At 39.4% G+C, this 22,221-nt stretch overlaps 1 protein-coding gene across 7 annotated transcripts in view; it reads right to left on the bottom strand.

Annotated features, from left to right (window-relative positions):
* Positions 1-750: 750 nt before the first annotated feature.
* The window catches only part of RPRD2 (regulation of nuclear pre-mRNA domain containing 2), an 82,968-nt gene continuing 61,497 nt past the window's right edge, over positions 751-22,221 (bottom strand). For 2 of the 7 annotated variants that reach the window (XM_067727640.1, XM_067727641.1), the window contains 5 exons: positions 14,836-15,118; positions 13,324-13,584; positions 10,920-11,120; positions 6,330-7,511; positions 5,962-6,189 (listed from right to left, as the gene is read on the bottom strand). In XM_067727640.1, coding sequence (XP_067583741.1) covers positions 6,101-6,189; positions 6,330-7,511; positions 10,920-11,120; positions 13,324-13,584; positions 14,836-15,118 — 2,016 coding nt within the window. In that variant the 3' untranslated portion in view covers positions 5,962-6,100. Of the gene's footprint in view, positions 7,512-10,919; positions 11,121-13,323; positions 13,585-14,835; positions 15,119-22,221 lie in introns of all 7 variants that reach the window. The other 5 variants (XM_067727642.1, XM_067727643.1, XM_067727636.1 and 2 more) reach the window with 3 other exon arrangements.

The raw sequence follows: 22,221 nt of genomic DNA, 5'->3' as shown, positions 1-22,221 counted from the left end.
TCAGAAAGGCCGATGAGGAATTCTAAAAGCTGTTGCTTCCTTGGGGTGAAGACAGGAATCAGGAGGGCAAGTCAAGGTCCCAACTGGGGACCAGGAAGTAAGGGTGAGCCAGATTCCAGAAGCAGCTGGCATAGTGGTACACCCTACCTGCTGGGCGTGTTCCTAGGCTATTTCCGAAGTGTCTGGTGACACATCTGTAGCTTCACGTATTCAAGGCTGCTATTTAGAGCATTCTACCCTGCCAGTGACCCAGCCTGGTCCAGACGCAGCAACTCTCTTTAACCCTTAAGCCAACATTCGATTTATTAAGCCTCCCTGGGTTATGAAAAAGGGATGGGGCAAGAGAGAGGGGTTGAGTGTAGCTTCTGTATGACAGACTGTCAATATGCAAGAAGGGCAGATGTGGGCAAAGAATTGACCAGAAGGATCCCTATCACCACTACCCCAATTTTATGTTTGCTTTAAAAATGCTTCTTCGCTCACGACTGTACAACTTTTTGAAGACATAACACAAGTTATCATCCATACAGTATACCCACTTCATTACCAACCATTCCCTGAACATCTTGATCTCACCCCACCCATCATCCCTTTCAAAATTGAATTTCATAAAGGATCAAAGAGAAAACCACAAGGCCATAAAGATCTCTCAAGAGGCTCAGACTGCCTTCAGTGACACTGAATGCAGAAGTCAAAGGGGACGACAGCTGGACAAGATCAGTGCGAGAGGGGAAAAGTCAACCACACAACAAAGGAAACCATACTTTATTAAACAGGAAACAAAAACAATTTTGGGGGCAAAGAGATTTAAAAAAAAAAAAAAGAGGAATGGCTGGAAGAGAGGGAAGGGCAAGTGGTCACAAGGAAGGGATGAGATGGGTGGTCTGTGGCATCTGTGTTTGCCTTAGAACCGTGCAGGCACATACACCAGCCCCTCTACCCTCCATGCACTCTTAGACCAAAAAGCCAATACAATTGTATCTTCAGAGATATATCCAGGCTTTTCTTCCTGCATTCTGTAGCTGGTTTCACCTTCAGCCCTGGACAGTCATGGAGGGTCTTTGCTGGAGAAAATTTAGGTCTTTCCAACCATAGGCCTGTTCCACAAAGCAGCGGTTTCAACTCCTGGAGAAGTTCCCTCCTATTGGCACTCACCAGAGAAGCCAGGGGCCCTTGGTCAAAGCCCCAGATCTCAAAGAAAAATGTCAAACCTTTAGAACTAGTTATTTTATTAAATGATATTAATACACATTTCAAAAGGATTTCATTGTTGTTGCCTCTAAAGCATGTACTTGTTTTGTTTTCCACACTGAACACGTGAGAATATCAATCCAACATATCTAATTTTAATCTTAACAGGCACCCCAGCCCATTCGAAAAAAGGGGGGAGGGGGAGGAGGGGAAGAAAAAGGGGGAAAAAGCAGTCATTTACAGCGGCTTCAAAACAATAACAGCTGAAGCTTAATTCTGCATGAACCAGTAACTTCAGGATTGATAGTGAATATTTTGCGATTAGAAGTTTAGCATATTCACATTATCTAGATAGGTTTGCTGTACCATATATATCACAAACATTGTACTCCTGGGATCGGAAAGGATAAAAGGCCTATTCTCTTATCATTTTACCCTCCCTGGAAACAAACCAAATTCTGTTTATTCTCAACTTTTGGGAGGGCAGAGGGGAGCAGGGAGACAGGTTTCATCTAAGCTGACTGAAGAGTAAACTCTTACAAAATACTCAAGGACTCAATTTCTGATACTGTATCACTGTGTTTTAAGTGGTACCAGTGTATTCATGACCCCCACCCACTGATTCTCTGTCTGTGATTTTACAGTGAGCACCAAGGACGTTAGTAACAACTTCACATGTTCTGCTTGCATATGAATCATGTCCTTGCCAAGATACACTATGCTATGCTTTCTTTAAAAAAATCTTGTTTATTTTTTAAACTCAGGTTGAAATACAAAAGTCAGAGCATGGGCACGGAGTTTTAAATCACAGACAAAGAAAGAATAAAACCCCTTTGTTTCATGTTATGAATACCAGAATTGTCTTTTTTGTTTCACTATATCACATATATACATTGTTGTCTTCATTTACTGCTGTAGACAGATTTCCTTAAAGTTAACAACAGCTGACAAGTCACATACAAATCCTCACTTCCATCTTGAAACAAATGCACTGAGGATTCTGTGGCTTAAAAAAAAAAAAAAAAAACTCCACAAAAAAACCAACCCTTAAAAGTCCATCTTTTAAACTGTACAACAAGGTCCTTCTTTCATGGATTAGCTATCATGCTTTTGAGGACAATAGCCCTGCCCCAACATTCAGGAAGCCACTGTCCTGACAACCCCGCATTTTCTGATAAAATCAAATGGTCAGAGAGCCTTTTCAAGTAAACACTACTTTTAGCTTAAACGAGAGCAGCAAAAAGAATTCACATTCTTTTATTCTAGAATAAAAAAACATCCCACTTTTCTGCAAAGGAAGAAAAATCCTATCCCAGTTTCGAGTCAGAGAGAACTCTCCCTTTCCCTCCCCCCACCCCCACCCTCACACTCTCTTATACTTTTCTCTAAACAAATGTCTTAGGACTCAATATAACTGTACTGTTTCTTTGCTTTGCTATACTATATACCCCACCCCACTTACAAGGTCGTGGTATCATGCATTTTTGCGGGGGGTGGAGGGGGGAAGCTACAGGGCAGAGAGGCTTGAGAAGGCCAAAGAAAGAAAGAACAGTTGGCTTAAAACCAGAAACGCATTAGGAAGATGAATGACTTGCAGGATCCTAACCAAAGAAAACATGACGAGCCCAAATAAATAATATGGAATAAATTACACAAAAACTCCCAAACTATGATGCACACCTGGTTTAAGCTGCTCTTTATCTGAAACGCTCTTTATCTGAAAAGCAAGTTTCTTTTGAGACAAATCATCATCTTCTGTCACTACACTGCCCACTCTCTCCCATCTTTAATATTTCGCTGGAGGAATCCAGGGCAATCCCCATACTTCCTACAGTTACTCCTATACTAACTTGGAAGAAAATATGAAACTTGCTAGAATTTCCTTTTCTTTTACTCATCTGGCTGGAGATGACCAGTGTGTACCTTGGGGTAAGACACTAAATAAAAAAGAGTAGTAAAGCAACATTTGCCTTTCAGTGTCCCTAGATATAAACACTCAGAATGCAGTGATTGTCTTTTTCCCAGTACTAGTTGTAGAAATACAAATAAGAAGCCTTTCAGTTCAGGGACAAGAAAAGCATTCCTTTCTCGTGGAAAATGACTAAGGGCAGAAACATTATTTTCTATTTGAGAGTGGGAGGTGAGGTTAAGGATTGAGCCTTGAAATGTGACAGGCTGCTATCTGTAGAGTGGGGTAAATTTGAATTTATCGGGTCCTCCTGTTTCTCTGTAAAGATACATATAATAATATCCACTTGTCACTAAGACAGATCTAAAGAGGTATAATATAAAGAAAGATGCTACTGAACTTCCTCCTTCGAAATACCAAGAAGAGGGGTGAATACAGGACTAGGTCAAGGGGAAAAGAAAGATAAAGACAAATATTTCCCTTTCCCTTGTAGTTAACTTTTGCTGAAAACTACCAATAAATGTCACTTATGTTAGGGAGGCACCATGGTAAAAATGTGTACTTATTAAAAAATACAGGGATAATATTTGATAACATTTCAGTTACACCTTCATATCAATTGTCAACTGTAGTGACTTTCTCTCTGGCTAAAGCAGAAATGAAAACTGAGGGAGGAAAAAGTCAAGAAAGAAAAGCAGGAAGCAAGAACTTGGTGCAAGATGTGTGAAACTACCTCAGAAATGTTTCCTTGTTTATGACAGATGGGCAGGTCACAACACACCATTTAACAGTTCCTTTCTCTAGCGCTCTATATTGTAGCTACTCCTTATTTTAAACTTTAAATTATATCCAGCCCCCTTTCTTTCACTCCAAGTATAAAGAGGAAAATTTTTTACTAGGATAAAATGAGGTCCGTATCTCCTCAAAGTTACTGCCTGATAGTACTTTAGAAGAGGAAAAAAAAGAAGAAAAAAAAAGAAGCTTTAGATTTTAGGAGAGAGGTAAAGAACTCAACTGCAACATGCCTTTAAAAACAAAACAAAGCAGAACAAAACAACTTGACAGGTCCCAGGTCTCCCACATTTCTCCCCTGCAACATCTCCTGGCTGTCAGCAGGCCACAGAGCATACAGGGAAGAGAGCCACACTGGTTACAGCAGTAACGGAGCTGCAGAGAGAAGGGGACAGGAATCCTTCCACTGACTACTTTTGACATGCCAAGCCCAAAATAACATCCCAACATTGCACATGTTATTATCTGTACTGATGGAAGTTTTATTTCAAATGTAATAATACTCTTCCATAGATGGGGTAAGATACGAGCTGTTTTCCTCCCCACCCCTCAAACCCCCAGCCAAATGAAGTGGCTTTGGTTGTGTTTCTTTGCCCCCCACCCCCTTAAAATACAAACAAGTTGGAGAAGGTGGGTGTAAGTGCAGTGGGAGGAAGGACTGGATGGAATAGTGAAATGTGGGCATATGCACATGGGACTTTTTAATTTGGAAGGGAGGTCCTCTGTCATAATAAAAAAAAGAAAAAATAAATCAAAGGAGGGAAAACAAACAAAAACAACAATAATAAACCAAACTCCTACTTCCAATTCTCTCTAGACTGTTCAAAATGCCTTTCCCTTAGTTTCCATCAGTACCTGGGAGGGAAGAATGGGCGTTTTGGTGCAAAGAACGGAGGGCCCCTAGCGAAAGGTGGCCTGGGTCTCTTTAAACTGTGAAAAGGGTCTCTGCTGAGAAAAGGTTCCCTAGGCCGGAAGTCTGGCCGGGGACTCCGCAAGATCATACCACTCCGGCTGATGGCGTCTCTGTGTGAGGGACCCAAGGGGGGGCCGCTGCTGTTGCTGCTGCCTCCCCCACCTCCTCCTCCATGGGCTGGGCCCAAGTGCTCCAGAGAAAGGGAGGGTAGGCTCAGGCTCTCGCGTACACGGCTAAGGCCAGGGCCGTTGAGGTCCCGTTGGGTGGGGCCCCCATGGTCCCTGGGTCCTGGGAGCACCCCAAAATGATCAGCCAGGGTCCCCTGAAGGAGGGAACTATGGTCCTTGGGAAATACTGCCACAGCCCCCGCCACTCCGTGCTCTGCCAGTGGTGGGGTTGGGAAGGGTACAACCCCAGAGTGGTCAACAGGAGGCGGAGGAGGAGGAGGAGTGGAGAAAGGGACGCCACTCCCGCCACTGCTGCTATGTTCCCCAGGGGGCGGAGGAGGGGGTGGTGTGGGGAAAGGAACTCCGCTGTGCTCTCCAGGAGGAGGTGGGGCAGCATGGGCCAGGGCTGCCTCCTTTGTGAAGGGGTTCGAAAGATCCACAGAGGGTAGATGAGTGGGTGCATCTCGAGAGAAGATACCACCATGATCCTTAGGAGGAGCAGGTGGGGCAGATGATGGCCCCACTGGCTCTCTCTGGAAGGGTGTCCCATGTTCCAATGGGGACGGGGGGAGATGATGCTCAAATGTTGAGTTGAAACTGTTGGAACGAAAGCTGCCGACACTTTCCTGAAATTGGGGTGCTCGTTCTTTGTATGGTGCTGTTTTAAAGCCAGTGAGGCCTCCGCTGCCCCCACCCCCAAGGGATGCCAACTCAGAGGCACTTGAGGGGCCATTGTCAAAAGAGCTGCCTGAGGTGCTCAGATCAAACCAACCCACCCTTGAAGCCTCACGCCCATGTCCTCTATTTCCCTTCCCAGGAACTCGGATGGACTCTACAGTCTGTATTGGCTCCCCTGACATCCTCCTATTGGATGCATTATGATAACCCAAGGTCTCTATAGGGGCCCCCTTTTCTTCCGTACTATCAGGCAAGTCTAAGCAGGAGGAGGAGACTCGGGTCTCTATGCGGTAGTGCTCTTCTTGCTGCTGCTGATCACTGGCTGTCAAGCTGGGCTGGGAGAGGTTTGAGAGACTGACACCATCACTTGAAGTGCCCTTGCTGGGGGCCTGGCCAAAATGTTTATCATCTGAGGGCTTTCGTGAGGCATTTTTAAGCATATTCTTAAACTCAATCGTCGATGTGGTGGAAATGGTGGAGGCCAGGACTTTCTCCACGCCTGACGTGGGTGGGTGGCCCGTGGGAGCAGCAAGGGTATTCTGCGGAGAGAAAAGGGAACGATGTGGAACTGGGTGAGGAGAGTCTGGGTACTGCTTCTGTGGCAAACTGAGATGCCCAGTGGTAGACTGAGACAAGTTATTGTGGTTGGAGTCAGGGGTGAAAAATGAATCATTCTTACTCGGTGATGGTGACCGGTCAGGCCCAGGTTCATTCCCTCTTATGCTGAAGGCACCAAAAAGCCCAGGGGAAGATGAGAGACGGTCACAGTTCTCACTAGAGTCCAGGAGGGCCCTCACAGATGGAGGGAAGGCAGACTTTACCCCAAATTCTTGGCCCCTGTGGCTGTAACTGGACAAGATGGGCTGGTACTCGGTGGTATCAGAAAGCTTGCTTGATTTCAGGATAGATTTGGCTGGTTTCTTCTCTAGGTTCATCATGGCAGAGGGTGGAGGCCCTGAATACTCAAAATCTCGGTAATCTTCATCTTCCTGGAAAGAAGTATCTGGATAGAATTTCTCCTGTGAAGAGTCCATCAGGGAAGATGGTCTCTCCATTCCATCAGAAGGCTGCTTATAGGGTGATTCACTGCCCAGGCCAAAGGGTCGATATGTAGATACAGAATTGGAGAGCTCTCGAGGGTAGCTTTCCTCTCTCCCAGGGGGTGGTGATCTTGTACTGCTGGGTGTTGAGGAACCAGGGCTAATGATCTTAGAAAGCAGGGACATGGTATCTACACTGCTGGATGTGGGCTTGTCCATCATCTCATCCTGGGTGGGTGTCCCACTCCGTTCATCCCGCACAGGGGTTCCATCAATGTTGTCGATTGATGTGCTAGTAGGGCCACGCTGGAAGTCTGAGGGATGGCTTTCTGCTGGGGCACTGGATCCCAAACTGCTCAGGATTGGGATGTTTAAGTTTAAGCCACTGAAACCAGGATTACCTTTTAAGAAGTTGTGGATCTTCATTTCCAGGCTTGGGGAGGTGGACTCTGACTCCAGCTTTGGCTTGGAGATCTCTGAAGATTGGCACATGGCAACTTCAGTAGGTGGGGCAGCAGGGCTAGTATTGTGGGTACCTGTAAACCCCAGAGTGTTGGATGGTAGCTTGAAAGTAGAGCTGGGGAGCCCTGGGCTTTGCCCAATTGAGGCCTTGCTGGCTGAAGTTGAAGAGACTTCAGAAGTTGATGAATTAGGGGAATAGCTGAAGCTTTTCGGAATAAAGGATTGGGTATTGGAGGGCAGATTTCTTCCTTTTATGCTAGAGACTGTGGTGTTGGCAGGGGAAGCCGAAGTGCTCTGGGATGCAGCTTCGCTGGATGGAACTGGGTTCCCAGTAACACTCTGAAGTAAAGATGACAGGCCTGTAGAAACAAAGATTAGAGGAGTTAAAAAGAACTCCCTACCTTCCAATGAAAACAATGTAGGCTAATTGGATATTCTTATTCATTCCAGTGGGAACCAGATAGACATTAAAATATGAGATCAAAGGGAATCCAGACCAAACAAGTAATGGCTAAATGTCATAGAAAACATTGGACCTATTTATCAATATAAGAAGAGCAAATTACTGAAATGTTTCTAGTAGTCATGAAACAAGTCCAACATGGCAAAATAAAAGGCAACAGGATGGGGGAGATTTTAGTGTCAGAATCATTCACAGTTTAAACAAGACAAAGCAGGAAAAGAAAGGTGCAAAATTACTTTTAAAGTAACACTTTAAGCCAGTATTTCTTAATGTTTGGTCTGTGGAACTGTTTCTCTAAATGCAAATAGATATTCTGCCCTATCCTTCCTTTCCAACCTCCACAACTGTCTCTAACAAGTTAACCTACACTGTTATTCTCAGGAGAGAGATAGCAATATGCAAATTGCAGGAATTTATTTGAACTGGGATGCTTTTTTCAAGGAGCATCTCTTGCCACACTGGTGTTATCTTTGGGGAAACAGAGCTTTGGTTGTAAAAATTTTAGTTGTAAAATGTAGTAATAATAAATATACAAACATACACCACAAAGCTTATACAGCTAGACCATTGGGGCACTGATTCTTTCACAAGAAAACATACAATCCCCTTCTTATAGCTTGGAAAATTCAAGGATTATTCAGGCTGACACTGATGAGATTCACCCCCACTCACTGACAGACAAAACCTTCTCAGAAGCACTGAGAAAGAATTCTTTGGGGCAAAGAAGACTAAAGTTCACCAAAGCAAACTGCTCTTGCAGAAAAATGCTTGGAAAAATACTTGATAAAGAGATAACAGAAGGTCCTTTATATTCAATCACATTTTGGAAAATCTCCTCAATTTCTGATCACAAATGAAAAGTTTATGTATACTTCACCTGAATTTACAGCTTTCAGTCATACATTAAAACTGTTCCTTCATAACGATATGTGAAAGAAAATAATATTTCATATGATACTTCAATTAATGTTTCTTCAAAATATCAATTTTTATCCTTATTTGCTAAGAGATTTAAGGTCTTAAGAATTTTAAGGTTGCTCCATCCTTGTGACATTTTCAAATCCCATCAACTTCTAAATAATGATGCACGGCTTTTATTACTATCCAGTGTTTGATAATATCCAAATAATTGAAATATTATTTCAGTTATTATCCTCCTGAAAAAAAAATCCATGTTTCATTTCCAAAAAGGTCCCTGGCTATATAATTTTCCCCTTCCTAACAGTTTGATTTAATTCTTAGTAGTAACTGCTCTTACCAAAACCAGAAGTCTTCAAGCACTAGAAAGTGAGATATGATAATATCATGATTTTAAAAAGATATTTCAGTATTATCTTTCAGCTGTTGTGAAATAAATTCTTCAGAAGACCATCTTCTTAACAAAGATACTACTCAGATTTCTGGTAATAGGTGAAATAATCTCTTACCGCTAAATATTAATTTTCTTCAATCTTAAACCATAGTCTACGGCCTCTGCCTACTGAAGTCATTCTTTTGTGCTGAAATCAGTCAATAAGGGCTGTGGGTGATTCAGAGCAAAGTTCTAAGAGATTTCCTTTATGGTCTTTGAAGAAATGTATCTATTTAAGTTGCCGGACACAGTTCTTTTAAAAGGCTAGGAGAGGGGCTTCCCTGGTGGCGCAGTGGTTGAGAGTCCGCCTGCCGATGCAGGGGACACGGGTTCGTGCCCCGGCCCGTGAGCCATGGCCGCTGAGCCTGTGCGTCCGGAGCCTGTGCTCCGCAACGGGAGAGGTCATAACAGTGAGAGGCCCGTGTACCGCAAAAATAAATAAATAAATAAAATAAAATAAAATAAAAATAAAAGGCTAGGAGAATTCCACTTTCCATAAGGAACTGAAAGGTGATAAACTGCCCTGTTATTCCACAAAGCTTGTTTCCTGAGATTCCCACTTTTCATTTTGTCATAACACACCTAGTTCTGTTCAAATTTTGCCTGATGAGAAGGTCCACATGATACTATTGTTACAATCTGCTGAAAAAAAAGGCTTCTTCTTTAAGATCTAAGTATTATATCTATATAAGAAGTTAAAATACGAGTTCAAAATTTTTACTGTAACTACAGGATGGTGATAGAAGAAGGAGTGGAAAGTAGAAATCATATAAACATGCCAATCTCTCAAACTAATTATCCCTGGTATCAGTAGTATGAGATGCACTGTAGCATCATCATTAATTCTTTTGCGGGTTCCAATATGTAGAGCTGTGCATTACTATTTCACAGTATTTAGTTATGTGTAACAAAATTCTCTTACATGGTAAGACAAAGCTCACTATAATACAGTGCCTGGCGGATACACTTACAGAACAGTTTAGGAAATAAGAAAATTAACAGATACCTGTACTGCTGCTCTCTATTCATATAAAGCAGGATCTCAGCACCACTGACATTTGGGCGGGATACTTCCTTGTTGTTGGGACTGTCCTATGCATTGTAGGGTTAAGCAGCATCCCTGGCTTCCACCCACTAGAGGTATAGCACCCCGACCCCGACCCCAGCTGTGACAAACAAAAACGTCTTCAGACATTGACAAATGTCCCCTGGAGGCTCCTGGTTGAGAACTACTGATAAAGAGTAAGTCACTATATTGAAGCTGTAATTCACTGCATAATTATACTGAGGTTGGTATCTGGAGGGTCTGAGAACAAAGAGCAAGGTAAGCTTTATGAAAAAATGTTAGAAGCAGATGGTTTTAGCACAAAACAAGATAATTAGCAAAGGTGAAGAGACAGGTTCAAATAAGGTAGCGATAATAGCTAGGCAGAAAATAAAAAAAGGTATGATATCTATAGAGGCCTCTATAAAACATTAGGACATAAAAAAAGAGATAATCATGTCTCATAAGAGTTCTGATAGATTGATCTTTCTTACTGTCTTTAGCTTCAGTTAACATTAAAATGTGTAGAACTCAACATGTACTAACTTATACTAAGAGGTTGGGATACATGGTTTAAGTAAAAGAATACTGGACTCCAGTCAAGAAATCTGGCTTTTAGTCTCAGCTCTTCACTGAACAGACAGATGTGTGATCTTAAGCAGGTCACATCACCTCACTGAGTGTTAATTTCCTCACCTGAGGAGGGTATCGGACTAGAGGACATTTAAAGTCTCTTTCAGCTTTGACATTTCAGAATTCTATAAATGTCAGTTTGTACATGATAAAGAGAATAATGAATTATTCTGAATTATACATTTCATAGCTTTGGATTCCTCAGAAATGGAATCCAGGATTAAGCCAGAGACAAACATTCACGATTCAAGTCCCTCTAGCGCATGTCAGTTTACCTTGCAGTGCAGGGGCTGACTGTGTCTGGGTTTTGGAAAGAGCAGACAGAATGCTCTCTGGGGTGATCTCCACCTTCGAGAGGATATTTGCTAGAGGGTTATGAGATGTTGTCGTGGCAGGTGCAGGTGTTTTCAGACCACTGGTGAGGTTGCTGGGACTTGCAGGAGTTCCTGGAGAAGGTCTTGATGCAGGACTGACCCCTGGTGGCAGAAAGATTAACTCAAGAAAATGAAATTCAAAATGACCTATAAATTCATGATACTTTCCAGTCACTTAATTGAGTATGGTATGTTCAATAGGAATTCTTCTGGGAATGATCCACAAATTGTCCATCTTGTACAAAGAGAAAATCTGAAAATTAGATTAAGACTTGCTCCTATCTACTTGGAACACTGTTAAATTAGATAAGTATTAAGTTATTTTTTTTCATATGTATTCACTACTTTTCAGAGTCCCAATAGAGACCAGAGAACCTATTTCTTTTTTCTCTACCAAATGGAACCTACACCTCAGACTCCTCTAAGTGCTCAACAGATATTGCTGGCTAATTATGATCAGACTGGGCCACTGCATAATTCTATGTGATAAGTAAGTTATTTCCTTTTGAAATGGACTTTAAAATGAGGGTTATATAAGCAATCTTTACATGTTTACATTTTAAAATACTGGGTTGATTCTTAACATAGGAAAAATGGTATATAAAGAAGAAATGATTTTTGATTTTTTTAACAATCAAAAATATAGACAGGTATTTCACACAAAAAAATGATAAGCATATGAAAGAAATTTTAACCACATCTTTAATCAAAGGAATGCAAACGAACAATTTTTTTAAGACTGAATTTGACAAAGTATAAAACAAAACAGGTTGGAGAGGTTGAGGAACAATGGGAACTTTCATATACTTGGTACATAAAATAGTACGTTTTTTGGAGATCATTTTAGTTATAACATGAAAAGACTTAAAAACCTACATGCAGAATTTTTTGGAGTCTTTATCTTTTAGAAATAGTTATTTATGAAGAAATGAAATAATTGGGATTTTCTTCAAAATAATCAGGATTGGATAGGGCATAGCAGAAACAAGATTGGCCATGTGTTTACAGTGTTGAAGATGAGTGATGAGCATGTAGAGGAGCTCTACTTTATTTATCTTCATTAAATCTTCCATTAAAAAAAGTCCCATATACTTATCAACCCTTTTAAGAAGGGTTGTGCATAAAATTTTAGCATCAGGTTGTTCATTACAGTATTCTTTATAACAGCGAAAAACTGGAAACACACTAGATGTTCTGATAATAAAGGCTTACATAAATTATTGAATGCTATTAAATGATATAGCTGAATGTTTAATGACTTACAAAAACATCCATGATATGTAGTTAAATTTTAAGTAGTTGCTTTCAAAAGAGTACAGTTGTCCCTCGGTACCCATGGGGGGTTGGTTTCAGGACTCCTGAATATATCAAAATCTGTGGATGCTCAAGTCCCTTATAAAATGGTATAGTACTTGCATATAACCTATGCACATCCTTCCATATACTTTATTTATTTTTGTTTGTTTGTTTGCCATGCCACATGGCTTGCTGGATCTTTGTTCCCTGATCAGGGATTAAACCTGGGCCATGGCAGTCAAAGCACCGAGACCTAACCACTGGACCGCCAGGGAAGTCCCCGTCCTTCCATATACTTTAAATCATCTCTAGATTACTCATAATACATAATACAATATAAATAGTTGTAAATACAATGTAAATGCTATATAAATAGTTGCTGGGGCATGATAAGTTCAAGTTTTGCTTTTTGGAACTTTCTGAAAAAAGTTTTCCCCCAAATATTTTCAATCCATGGTTGGTTGAATCCTTGGATGTGGAACCTGCAGATGCAGAACCGGTGAATATGGAGGACCGACTGTATACGCAATATGCTTCAATTACTGAAAGAAAAATTATTACTAACATTTTATTTCCCAAAACACACACACACACACACACACACACACACACACACACACACACACGCACACTTGTAAGGTTAAACACAAGTGGTTTCCTTTGGGATGGCAGAATTATGGATATTTTATTCTTTTAACTTATCTTCTAATTTTTCTATGATGACCACGTAGTGGTATGTATGTATGTATGTATTTATTTATTAATTATGGCTGCACTGGGTCTTAGCTGCGGCATGCATGTGGGATCTAGCTCCCCGACCAGGGATGGAACACAGGCCCCCTGCACTGGGAGCGTGGAGTCTTACCCACTGGACCGCCAGGGAAATCCCTATTTTTATTTTTTAATTAAAAAGTTACTTTTAATTAAAAAAAAAAAACAAAACCCAGACTGATGGTTCAATTAGAAAGGTGGAAATAAGCCTTGTATCTTCTTTACTAGGGCTACTTACCAGTATTTTTCATGACTGATGTCAGGCTGCTAAGGATGGAACTGATCTTTGCCAGATCCACATTAGCCAGGTTTGGCAAAGCCAGTGCTGGAGTAGGGGAGAGAAGAGAAGTATTCACAGGCTTTGGAAGAGGTGGGGTTGCTGTCATGGTCACAGGCACTGGAGTGCATGAAGAGGCCTTTGAGATACTTTCTGTTGGCTTTGTAGGTACAGCAGTGGATACAGCTGACTTCTCCACAGGTTTTTCCTTCCTGTCTTCTACTGTTTAAAAAAAGAAAAGAGATAGTATTGCATCTTACTACTTTCCAGACTCTCCTTCCAACATGTCCCAATATTTCCTAAAAAGTACTATGCTTTACAGAAAAATCATTCATGATTTTTTTAAAAAGTCATGCTCTTTATCATTTATGAACCTTCCCACCTTTAATAGCTGCTTAAAATGAATTCCCCAAATGCATCTTTTATCTTACATTTAATGATTTCTTTACATCTTCTTAGTATCTGTATATTAAATTTGTACATTTCTGGAAGCATGTTATTATTTGGTACACATTTGTGTTCTGTCTTTCAGTAATATTTATGTCATAAATTGTCCTGTCTTTTCTTTGCCATTATTAACCTGAGAGCTTTCTAAGAAACAGAAACTCTGTACATATGTTAATGTATTATCCTTTGGCCTCCTGAAATTGGTCTACTGGGGGTGCAATCAGGCACTAATGCAATGTTTTAACTCTTGATGCCTCTGCAATACTTTCCTCTTAATACTTTAAAGGCAATGCACTATGTGGATAGTTCATTAAATTCAACCTAAGTCAAACTGCCTAATAAGAATAATTATAAAAGCTGGGGATGTCAGAGAAACAGTTCACCAATCCAGGTTAATTCTGAAAGTGTGGTTAACAAAATGTGGCTTTGGAATCTTGAAGATCAAGAGTGACAGAGAATAAGGAATTCCAGCATAAGTGGCCCTCCCTTTAGAGCAGTGCTGTTCAAAAGAAATGTAATTCAAGCCACATATGTAAGTTTAAATTTTCTAGTAACCATATCAAAAAAAGAAAAACAGGTAAAATTAATTTTAATTATATATTTTACTTATCTCAATATAGCCCAAATATTTTCATTTTAATAGGTTATAAATATAAACAATTATTGAGATATTTTCACTCTTTTTCAAAGCACCAAGTTCCTAGAATCCAGTGTGTATTTTGTTTTGTTTTTGTTTTTGCCACACCACGTCGCTTGCAGGATCTTGGGTCCCTGGCAGCGGAAGCACAGACTCCTAACCACTGGACCACCAGGGAATTCCCTGAACAGCACAGATCTTAAGCAATGATTCTCAACGTACGTGGCATACCAAATCCTGAACCACTGCTCTACAGACAATACTACTACCTTGGTGTTCTAATTTTATGAGGATTAAACCATCTTTTAATACCTGCCTGTGATAGATTTATTGGTGGGGAAGGCAAAACAGATAAGGAGCAAGTTGTCTACTAATCATATAGGACATACCAATGATTTTTGACCCATCATCTTCCACATCTGAGAGTTCCATGTCTTCCACATCACGATTATCTGTTGCAGGCTCAGGTGTGGCAGATTTCTCACTCTCCATGGTTGGTGACTGGGATTCCTCACCTCCCATTCCTTGAAAAGGAGACTCAGAGCCAGTTGGGGAGGGAGCATCCATGCTTGGGGAAGGGACTGGTGATTCCTCAGGATCAGGAAGGGTTGACTTCAATTGATCCAGCTTTTTCTTTAAATTGTTCACTCGATTAGCGAAGGTTTTATATGCCTAAAAGAAAAAGAAGAGTTTACTCCTCTGAGAAGTAACCAAGAAGCTACCATTTTGACTTGATCAGATTTCTTCATTATTATTAACTATATCACTGGTATAAAACAAGAAAATATCATCTGTCAAGCATGGAGTAGTTTCCAATCTCTGCTTTTTATATCCCCTAAGTCAATATTACCATCCACAGCTGCCCAAGTTAGAGACTTAGAAGTTATCTGCAATTCATCCTCCCTTGCTCCGCTGTATCTCTCCAAGCAACCAATATTTATCAAGAGCCTAAATGTGCTGGCCACTCTTCTAGGTACTGGAGATACAGCAATGACTAAGAAGACAAAAATCAAATCAATAAATAAAGCATAGCCTGAGAGGTTAAATACTATTGATTTTTTTTAAAAAAGAAACTGTTTATTTAAAAAGTTTTAGGTGTACAAAATTACTGTGAAGATAAAATAGAGTTCCCATATAACCCACACCCAATTTTCCCTATTATTAACACCTAACATTAGCATGATACATTTGTCACAATTAATAAACCAATTTTGATAATTATTATTAACTAAAGCCCATACTTTATGTGTACTTCCTCAGTTTTTATCTGATGTTCTTTTTCCATTCCAGGATCCCATAATTTAGTAGTCACATCCCCTAGGCTTCTCTTGTTTGTGACGGTTTGTTAGACTTTCCTTGTTTTTGATGAACTTGACAGTTTTGAAGAGTACTGGTCAGGTATTTTGTAGACTGTCTCTTCACTGAGGTTTGTCTAATGTTTTTCTCATGATTAGACTGGGGTTATAGGTTTTGGGGAGGAAGACCACAGAGGTAAAGTGTGATTGTCATCACATCATATCAAGGGTACATACAATCAATACAATGTACCACTGTTGTTGTTAACCTTGATCATCTGGCTTAAATCCTATTCATCTGATTATCTTAATTGCCAGTGTCTTGAAGCTGTGTGTCTTTTTCTTTTTTTTGTTAAGGGTCTTGGAACATTAGATTGTGGCATCATTTTGGTTGGCTGCACAAGAAGCATTATTTTAAAAATGGAGTGGAACGGAAAATAATATGCTAGAATTGAGATTTTGTTTCATAATTGAGTAGTTTGTAGCACAGCAAATGCTCCCATCAAGAACAACTAGAAAAGCCAGATATATACACATACATATCTATACACACTCACACGCACGCACGCACGTGCACACACACATATTTGAATGTACTGTAGAGTGCTAAGGCAACAAAAACCCAAGTGGCAAATTCTATAGCAGGGGGAAACCATGAGGAGAGTCAAGCTGACATTCTGCAGCTGCTTTTTCTCTCAGGGTCCTGCTGATTTTGGGGAGTTAGGCAAGAATTTGAGAATTCAGGCAAAAGGAAAAGGCAGAGGGTTACTACTAAATAATATAAAGAAAAAAGGAGAACTTTTAGAAGTCTTGCTGACCTGTAGAGATAAATTAGAAAAAATTAGAAAGGACAAAATTTTGATGAAAGAGGAAGGACAGAACTGGCTCAACAATATGCTATTGCTTTTCCTTCAAGATGTTTGCTGATAGATAACCAACAAGGACCTACTGTATAGCACAGGGAACTTTACTCAATATTCTGTAATAACCTACAGGGGAAAATAATCTGAAAAAGAACAAACATATGTATAACTGAATCACTATGCTGTACACCTGAAATTAACAGAACACTGTAAATCAACTATACTCCAATTAAAAAAAGATATTTGCTGAATTATGAAGCTTGCTTAAGAGGGAATTAAAGAAGTCAAGCAGAAAAATTCTGAAAAGCAAAGCGGAGTTAAACATAGACTCATGGTGCAGAAGAGACCAGGATTAGCATTCAAATCACACAACGATGGAGGGGCCCTAGTGATGTCGTAGGCTCTCAGTGGGAAAAAAATCTGTGACTTAGAAGCTGGATGAACCACAGAAAATCAAAAGTTTGCCCAAACTGCAATTCAGCCTGAAGTCAGTTCAGTTTCAGATTTGATTAATATGATTAGCTCTTGGACTTCCCTGGTGGCACAGTGGTTAAGAATCCGCCTGCCAATGCAAGGGACACGGGTTCGATCCCTGGTCTGGGAAGATCCCACATGCCATGGAGCAACGAAGTCCATGTGCCACAACTACTGAGCCTGTGCTCTAGAGCCCGCGTGCCACAACTACTGAAGCCTGTGTGCCTAGAGCCTGTGCTCTGCAACAAGAGAAGCCACTGCAATGAGAAGCCCGTGCACCGCAGTGAAGAGTAGCCCCCGCCTACTGCAACTAGAGAAAGCTGTGCACAGCAATGAAGACCCAACGCAGCCAAAATAAATACATAAAAAATAAATTTTAAAATATATATATGATAAGCTCTCACAATATCTGCCTAGCAAAGGAAAGGGTGAATCCTTTCTGCAGGAAGAGAAATCACTGAGACTCCAGAAGTATTTTCATATACAATGTTCAGTATTCAATAAAAAATTAGCAAGCATGCCAAGAGATGAAAGAAAAGACAGACACTATGAACAGACTCAAAACAAGTATAGCCAACATTGGAATTACCTAGCAAAACCCAAATAGCTATGATTTATACGTTCAAGAAAATATAGAAAATCCCATCTTGAACAATTCAGTCCAAAATTCGTTAGCAAGAGTTGAAGGGAAGCCTTGGTCGCCTAGGTTAGGTAACGGAGCCAAAACAGGGTGAGGAAAATGACTGTATGGGAGGAAGGCATTGCATGGGATGTTGAAGCCTAAGTTAGATAAAAAGAAAGCCAACAGAGATGGCTGGGAGGGATGGAAGTGCTGGAAAACTGGCTATACACATGGGCAATGATCAAATAAGTGATTATGTTGAAGATAAGGGGAGCAAGATTTTACATTTTTAGAAAAAGCAATTATAAATGTGGAAACGGAGAAAGTTAGACTGGGATTGGAGATAATAGTGTGAACTCATGGTTTCTGACATATATAGACAGATAACAGAAATATATATAGATGTAAATGTGTGTATACAGGTTAAATACACACACACACACACACACACACACACACACACACACATATTTCCTACCTCTGTACACTGATATGGTCTGGAAGCAGTGATATCCCAATAGTAATAAGTACACCTAGTACTCAGATCTTGGTTTCAAAATATGGTTTTTCACTAAAAGGAACCAAGGCTCTTTGGAGAAATGACTGATTCCCAGGCTGGACAGAAAAGTGCAAGATGAACCTGGAAACGCTCAAAAGATGATGGGGATATGTCAAAAGAACACAGAAAGCGGCTTGAAAGGAGCTCCCACTGGGACAATTTGAGCATCAAAATAATTATTTTGCAATGAATCAGTAGTTAGTAATGAATTAGAACACTGACTAAATACGACTGAGTCCATAGTGATATAAATAAATGAATAAACTGAAACTTTGAAGAGGAACAAAATATTTGCATAGTTTCAAAACACCTCCCCACAAGACACTTATTAATTAGTGTATGGTTTCCTAGTGTTGTGGTACTTTATTACTGAGTGGCTTAAAACAACAGAAATTTATTGTCTCATAATTCTGGAGGCTAAAAGTCCAAAATCAAAGTGTGAGCAGGGCTATGATCCCTCTACAACTGAGCAGAATCCTTCCCTGCCTTTTCCTAGCTTCTGGTGGTGGCCATCAACCCTTGGAATTCCTTGGCTTGCAGATGCATCACTACAATATCTGTCTTGGTTGTCACATGATATTATTCCTGTGTGCATCTGTATCCAAATTTCCGTCTTCTTACAAGGACACCAGTTATATTGGATTAAGGCTCATCCTAATGACCTCATCTTAATTTAAGTACATCTGTAAAGACCCTATTTCCAAGTAAGGTCATTTTCACGTGTACCAGAGAGTTAGGGCTTCAACATTATCTTCTGGGGTACACAATTCAACCCACAGCAATGACCAAGTGAAAACTTTTCAGTGGACAAGCTGGGAAGATGCCACACTAATAAGATACGAAAGGGAATGTTACAGGTAGTAAGACAAATCAAACTTGTGTGCTAACTGAAAGGATGAAATGAGAAGAACACAATCACTTCTGTGATATTCCTACTAAAGATATATAACCTCAATCTGATCAAAAAGAAACATCATATAAATCCAAATTGGGGGACACTGGACAAACTATTTGACTTGTAATCTCCAAACATATTTAGGTCATGAAAATTAAAGAAAAGACTGAGGAACTGTTCCAGATCAGTGGAAAATGGAAATGCAATAAATGAAACCTCTGATTCTGGACAGGAGCTTTTGTTATAAAAAGTGGTCAATTTGAATAGGGGCTGAGGATTAGATAATAATGCATGAAATGTATCAATTAATTTCATGATTAAACAGCTACACCTTATGGTTATGAAGGAGAAAATAATTGTCTTGGAGGAAAATACTCATGAAAATATTTGTGGGTAATGGGGTGTCAGCAACTTTTTTTTCTTTTTTGGGGGGGTGTGTGTTTATTTTTATTTATGTATATATTTACTTATCTTCATTCTTTTTTTAATTAATTTTTATTGGAGTATAGCTGCTTTACAATGTTGTGTTCGTTTTTGCTGTACAGCAAAGTGAATCAGTTATACTTATTTTCAAATGACTCCCCCCCACAAAAAGGTCTTCATAATATACTTAAGTTATTTCTTTAAGTTTGAGAGTGTTACAAAATAAAACAAAGAAGACTGAAAAAAAATGAGAGAGGAAAAAATGAAAATAGACTGACAGAATTTTACCAGAAAAATTGAATTATTTCTGAAGAAAAATCAAATGGCAATTCTAGAACTGAAAAATAAGCCAACTAAATTAACTGATGGGTTAAACAATAGATAAGATTCAGCAGAAGAGAAAATTAATGAATTAGAAGACTGGTTAATAGAAAATATCTAGAAGGGAAGCACCGAGGAGAAAAGGATAGAAAATACAGAAACTAACATAAAAAGACATTTGGAACACTGATGAGATCTAGTGTACAAATTAATAGAGCTCCAGGAGGAGAAGAGATATAATGGAATAGAAACAATACTTGGCAAGAAAACATCCCAAAATTTATAAGAAACATTAAGCTACTCATTATGGGTTGAATTGTGCCCCTCAAATCATACACTGACAGTCCTAACTGTATACCTCAGAATGTGACCTTATTTGGAGACAGAGTTTTTACAGAGGTAATCAAGTTAAAACAAGGTCATTAGGATGGGCCCTAATCCAATATGACTGGTATCCTTAACAAAAAAGTGAAAATTTGGAAACAGAGGGAAGGCAATGTGAAGAGATATAGGGAAGAAACAGCCATCTACAAGTTAAACAGGAGAAGCCAGGAACAGAATCTTCCCTCACAGCCCTCAGAAAGAATCAACCCTGCTAATAACACCTTGATTTTGGACTTACAGCCTTACAGTATGAGACAATAAATTAATGTAGTTTGAGCTACCCACTCTCAGGTACTTTGTTATAGCAGCCCTAGTAAATTAATACACCACGGACTCAAAAAGTTCTGCACACCCTAAACCAGATGAATACGAAGAACACTACACCTAGGCACATCACTGTATAACTACTGAAACCAAAGATAAAAATATTAATAGCAAATCAAATGCAGTAAAATAAAAAGGCTAATAACACTAAATAAATACTGACTACATACAACAACTATAGAATATGTATGTGTATAATTAAAATATATAACAATAAAAACATATAAACATATAAATCTGAATGGTGGAAATAGTTCCTTTGATGCTATCTCCAAGGAAGCTATGAAGTTAAAGACCTAAGCAGTGATTTCAGCAGCTGCCCAGTGCCAGGCAAAGAGTTTAGAGTTTATGCACTGTCAATTTAGAGAGGCTTAGTAAACACCTTCACTTCCTATTAAAACCCCACAAAGGCCATTGATTAGGAGTAAGGATCATGTCCCAGGACTAAGGGTTATGTCCAAACAAACCTAAAACCAAGCCTTCACATCACAGTGATCCACTGATAATTTAACTGATTGCCAGAAAAAAACCTCAACACTTTTTAAAGGTAAAATGATACAATTCACAGTTTCCACAAGTATCACCCAGAAGGTCTCCTATAAAATAAATTCTTAGACAAGCAAACAGATAGCATATATAGGTATGATTAAAGTACACACACACACACACACACACATATCACAGAAAAAACAGTCAATAGGAGTACACCTAGAAATGACCCAGATACTGGAATTAACATATAAGGCCTTTAAGACAGTGATTACAAATACTACGTTAAAGAATTTTTAGGAAAAGATGAAGAACGGATGAATAGATGGGAAATCTCAACAAAGAAAAGGAGCTCTAAGAAAGAACGAAATGAAAATTCTAGAACTGAAAAATACAGCAGACTGGGCTTAGTAGAACAAAGAATATTTGAAGACAAGTAAATATAAAGTAGCCAAAAATAAGTCCAGAGAGAAAAAAGAATGAACAGAACAGACAGAAATCTAAGAACACATGGGACGTATAACTGGAGTCCCAGAAGGAAAAGAGAGTGAATGAAAAAGAAGGAATATTTTAAAAGATAATTGTCGAATAGGTTCTAAAACTGATGAACAATATCAAACCACAGATCCAAAAAGGTCAGTGAACCCCTTTTATCCCTTTGTAGCAGGATAAGCACAAAGAAGAAATCTAGGCACAGCTGACTTCTCAAGGGACGACAGGTAAGGAAACATTTTCAGGTAACGAAAGAAAAAAACTGCCAACTTATATAATTCTTTATCCAGTGAAAACACTTCTCAAAAATGAAGGTAAAATAAAGACATTTTAAGATAAACAAAAACTGAGAAATTCATCACCAACAGTCCTGCACTATAAGAAATGTTAAAGACTTTAGGCTGAAGGAAAATGATCCCAGAGGGAAACATGGATCTGCAAAAAGGAATGAAAAGCACTAGAAATAGTAAATATAAATTAATTTCTTTAAAAGTCTACTCACTGTTTAAGAAAAATAATAAAAATTACACTACATAAAATATACATAAGTAAAATAGTTAACAATAGCAGAAAGACCTGGGGGAAGGGAATCCTACTACTGTTAAGGTTCTTACATTATACATGAAGTAACAGA

This window comes from Pseudorca crassidens, chromosome 2 (genome assembly GCF_039906515.1).
Source record: "Pseudorca crassidens isolate mPseCra1 chromosome 2, mPseCra1.hap1, whole genome shotgun sequence".
In the NCBI taxonomy this organism is placed as follows: domain Eukaryota; kingdom Metazoa; phylum Chordata; class Mammalia; order Artiodactyla; family Delphinidae; genus Pseudorca; species Pseudorca crassidens.
The sequence above is the reverse complement of the archived record's forward strand: the minus strand, read 5'-3'. Positions and strand labels throughout refer to the sequence as shown.